The following is a 5,000-nucleotide window of genomic DNA, read 5'->3' on the forward strand; positions in this document are numbered from 1 at the left end:
TGGTCCGGTCCATCAAGGCTCCTTTTGTAGTGAGGGAGTGAAAACTTTATTTCAGACCCCATATCCTCCAGATCCATCACTGTTTAACCGTGTCTTACCATATTTACTTGTGTGTGTGTGTGTGTGTGTGTGTGACTTTATTTGTACTGTCACAAGCGCTCTCTGTTATACTGGAGCCGATATCCCTTCAGAGGAGAGTAGAAGCGTTATTACATGTCACACACTTCAACACAGTGAGCAACAGTGTGTGAATTTTGACACGTCCAGTGGTGGAAGCACCGGGGGGAATATCAGAGTTAATGAGGAATATTAATACAAACATTAGCTCTGTGTGTGTGTGTGTGTGTGTGGCTGATACTGCAAACAGACAGGACAGATGTTTCTTTTTTAGCTTGTTCATACATATCTGAGTTACAAGCTAAATATTATTTTGCTGAACATGATCTTGGAGGATTTGGGCAACAGGAAATGTGTTACATGTGCAGTGGAGGTTTTTGGTGAAAGATAAGCGGATGGACAGCACAGTGCCATAGTGACATCTACAGGTTCAAACCATCACCTGGTAGAAGAAACTGTGTACGCTTATAGATCTGTATCTGGAAGCGTAACGACACCGACGAGGAGCTGAGGCGAGTTTTACAATGAAAACCGAGTGCAGCTTAAATGTGTTTAAACACACAGTTTGTTTGTTTATCAGGTTGCCAGAATCAAATCGCCTCCTCTTTTATTTCTAGTGTAGATTTATTTCAGAAATTATGTTTTTTTAATGCTTTTAATTCTCGAAGAAAATTTTCCAACCGGTTTTGCGTGACATTAACGGCATTGAAGTTAAGCTTGAGGAAACAAATTAATTTCGTCCATAAAAAGAACAGCAACGTTTTCATTTCATATTCAGTTTCAGAAAAGAAAACCGACTCGGTGACCGACTCCTTCTCAGAATCCTTCAGGAGCGTCGGCTCGCGTCTAATGTCCAGATCTAAGGAGTAAAATGTAGACGTTGATCCAAACAGATGGGTTTTTGTCTTTATGTTAAATCCTGTGAGTCCTGGATAAATAAATTACACCATGAACCAAAAACATTTTCATTGCTGATTTCTTTTTATTTATTGTTCTTATTGAGTCCAGTGATGAATCTTCAGGGTTAGGGTTAGGGTTAGGGTTGAATCTGTACTGACTAATGTTAATGGTAATGATATAGGGATGTGGTAGCTCAGTGGTTAAGGCGTTCGACTACTGATCGGAAGGTCATTGGTTCGAATCCTAGGTCCACCAAGTTGCCACTGCAGGGCCCCTGAGCAAGGCCCTTAACCCTGGATAGCTCAGGTGTATAAACTGAAATAAAAATGTACTGTAAGTCACTCTGGATAAGAGTCTCTACTAAATGCTGTAAATGTAAATGTAAAAATCTCAGACGAACGTGTCTGTGCTTTACCAGCTCCTGCTTCCTGGTGATTTGTTTGTGTCTGTAGTCCTTTGTGTCTGTAGTCCTTTGTGTCTGTAGTCATGTGTGTCTGTAGTCCTTTGTGTCTGTAGTCATGTGTGTCTATAGTCCTTTGTGTCTGTAGTCATGTGTGTCTGTAGTCCTTTGTGTCTGTAGTCCTTTGTGTCTGTAGTCATGTGTGTCTATAGTCCTTTGTGTCTGTAGTCCTGTGTGTCTGTAGTCCTTTGTGTCTGTAGTCCTGTGTGTCTGTAGTCCTTTGTGTCTGTAGTCCTGTGTGTCTGTAGTCATTTGTGTCTGTAGTCCTTTGTGTCTGTAGTCATTTGTGTCTGTAGTCCTGTGTGTCTGTAGTCCTGTGTGTCTGTAGTCCTTTGTGTCTGTAGTCCTTTGTGTCTGTAGTCATTTGTGTCTGTAGTCCTGTGTGTCTGTAGTCCTTTGTGTCTGTAGTCCTTTGTGTCTGTAGTCCTTTGTGTCTGTAGTCCTGTGTGTCTGTAGTCCTTTGTGTCTGTAGTCCTTTGTGTCTGTAGTCATTTGTGTCTGTAGTCCTGTGTGTCTGTAGTCCTTTGTGTCTGTAGTCCTTTGTGTCTGTAGTCATTTGTGTCTGTAGTCCTGTGTGTGTAGACCACCTAATTACGTCACATACGTTTACATGAGCACAAAGCTTTCAGAGTGGAGCTCATGATGGACAGAGCTGTTGTAATCCAGCCTTTAAGGATCGCTGTATTAAAAGAAAACATCCCAGCGACTCCACATCGAAGTTAGGATGCCAAAAGCTCTAAGACTGACACCAGACAATAGGAAAGCATCGATCTGTTCAATTTCTTATTCTTATCGAATATAAAACGATAAAGTTTTGTGAATGAAATCAGCAGGAATTCAATTTCATTGAGAATTATTTTTCTTGATTTATTTAAGAAAAAAAATGTATATGAATAGGATTGTTTTCTTATCTATCTATCTATCTATCTATCTATCTATCTATCTATCTATCTATCTATCTATCTATCTATCTATCTATCTATCTACTGTATCTATATGTGATTCTATCTATCTATCTATCTATCTATCTATCTATCTATCTATCTATCTATCTATCTATCTACTGTATCTATATGTGATTCTATCTATCTATCTATCTATCTATCTATCTATCTATCTATCTATCTATCTATCTATCTATCTATCTACTGTATCTATATGTGATTCTATCTATCTATCTATCTATCTATCTATCTATCTATCTATCTATCTATCTATCTATCTATCTACTGTATCTATATGTGATTCTATCTATCTATCTATCTATCTACTGTATCTATATGTGATTCCTTCTATCTATCTATCTATCTATCTATCTATCTATCTATCTATCTATCTATCTATCTATCTATCTATCTATCTATCTACTGTATCTATATGTGATTCTATCTATCTATCTATCTATCTATCTATCTATCTATCTATCTATCTATCTATCTATCTATCTATCTATCTATCTATGGTGAACCTGTGCTACATTTTCTTTACTGAATTTATTGCCATTTTTTAGCGTTTTAATTTCACACAGACAAAAAAAACGAACACAGTTTTTTCATTGTTTATGATTCAGAAATATTTAAACACGGAGTCTTTACCGTCTTCGTGTCTCTTCACCGACATTTTACTGAGAACCGAAACGACCTGAAAGTTCTCTAGAGACTAATGTTTATTTAAAGCTAATTTGAATAAAACTAGACGGTGTTGTGTTTAAGATTTAGGTTGAGTGTTATTTTTTTATTTATTTATTTATTTATTTGTTTGTTTATTTGTTTGTTTAATTATTTATTTGTATTTCACTGGAAGAAGTAAGAAGTGTCTACTAAATGAACTGAAATAACTGAATCATAACCAGTTGTGGAATTAATTCGGATTTAATTCTGTATTATATTTATTTATATTCTGTTTTATATATATTTGTGCTACTGGTGCTTCAATGTTCGAGATTTAAGCACTTATGTATGTCGCTCTGGATAAATGTACTGGTGCAGGACTGTGTAATAATGCAAGGCAAGGCAAGTTTATTTGTATAGCACATTTCATACACAGAGGTCATTCAAAGTGCTTTACATAGAAATTAGAAAACAATTTATAAGACAGGAAAATAAATATATGTAAAAATAAGAGACACGATAAAATCATAATAAAAACAAAGAACAATTAAAAAAATAAATGTGATTTTAATAAAAACAGTTTAAAATATGTTAAAAAGAATAAAACAGGAGTAAAAGTGGATAGAAAGTGCAGTCAGTGTGAAGCAGCACAGTGATCATTTAGTAAATACAGAGTTAAACAGATGTGTTTTTAATCTTGATGTAAAAGTGTCTACTGTTGAAGCACATCTGATCTCTTCTGGAAGCTGATTCCAGTTATAGGTGACGTAATAACTGAATGCTGACGCACCTTGTTTTGAGTGAACCCTCGGTATCTCTAACTGACCTGATCCTAATGATCTGAGTCGTCTGATTGGTTTATATTCAGTTAGCATATCTGTAATGTATTTCGGTCCTAAGCCATGAAGTGATTTATAAACGAGTAACAATACTTTAAAGTCTATTCTAAATGGAACTGGAAGATAAATAAAAGTTCATCCTTCCTTCCTCTCAGGTCTCGTCAGAACGGAGGGAAGGTTCGGCACAAGCGTCAGGCTCTTCAGGACATGGCTCGACCGCTCAAACAGTGGCTCTATAAACACCGGGACAATCCGTACCCCACCAAAACCGAGAAGATCCTCCTCGCTCTCGGATCCCAGATGACGCTGGTGCAGGTGAGTGAGTGACCACACACACACACACACACACACACACACACACACACACAGGCCCAGCCACTGTGGTGTAAGAGCAAAGGAAAATGCTGGAAAATAATCAACTATAATAATGACTTTCAAATCCTATTAGGAAATGGTGTGTGTAGGTTTTAAGCTACTTCTGAACATTTATAAAGGCTTTATGCGCAGTGTGGTTATAGCATACACTACATAATACTATGTACATAAGCGTAATGATACAGATGACTGTGTGTCTTACTAATGAAACACTGCAGTGGTTATGAATGGTCCTATAATGCTCTATGAATACAAACTTTAAATATATCTATAATAAACTATGAACACATTGATATCGTGTTATAATGCGTTCGTAAGGCAGTTTGTACGTTGTAATAATTACTCATGAAAATCCATGATACCTTGTAGAGAACTTTATTGTGCATTATGAGTCATTAGCATGATGCCCTCTACATCGTGTTCATAGCCCTATGCTGCATAGTGCATGCTGAGTAGTCACTGTAACGGGTTATAAGCACCAATTATTCAGGTATAAATGATGCTACAATCCAGTTGGATCTAATGCTCTGTTATTAATGATTATAAACAGTGAATGTACTATGACATGTTGTGGATGTAACCTTAAGTCATTATACATACATGTATGTGTGTGTGTGTTGTATTAAGTCTATATGTTATGAACAGTTATAATGCATTATGTCATCTTAATGCTTTCTTAAGTCATGTGCCGTTTCTGCT

At 36.5% G+C, this 5,000-nt stretch overlaps 1 protein-coding gene across 3 annotated transcripts in view; it reads left to right on the plus strand.

Annotated features, from left to right (window-relative positions):
* mkxa (mohawk homeobox a) overlaps nt 1-5,000 on the plus strand; it is a 41,373-nt gene that overhangs the window by 2,579 nt on the left and 33,794 nt on the right. For all 3 annotated transcript variants that reach the window (XM_060889472.1, XM_060889465.1, XM_060889475.1), the window contains one exon: nt 4,082-4,241. In XM_060889472.1, coding sequence (XP_060745455.1) covers nt 4,082-4,241 — 160 coding nt within the window. The remainder of the gene's footprint in view (nt 1-4,081; nt 4,242-5,000) is intronic.

The sequence above is a fragment of the Tachysurus vachellii genome, chromosome 2, assembly GCF_030014155.1.
Source record: "Tachysurus vachellii isolate PV-2020 chromosome 2, HZAU_Pvac_v1, whole genome shotgun sequence".
Taxonomy (NCBI): Eukaryota; Metazoa; Chordata; class Actinopteri; order Siluriformes; family Bagridae; genus Tachysurus; species Tachysurus vachellii.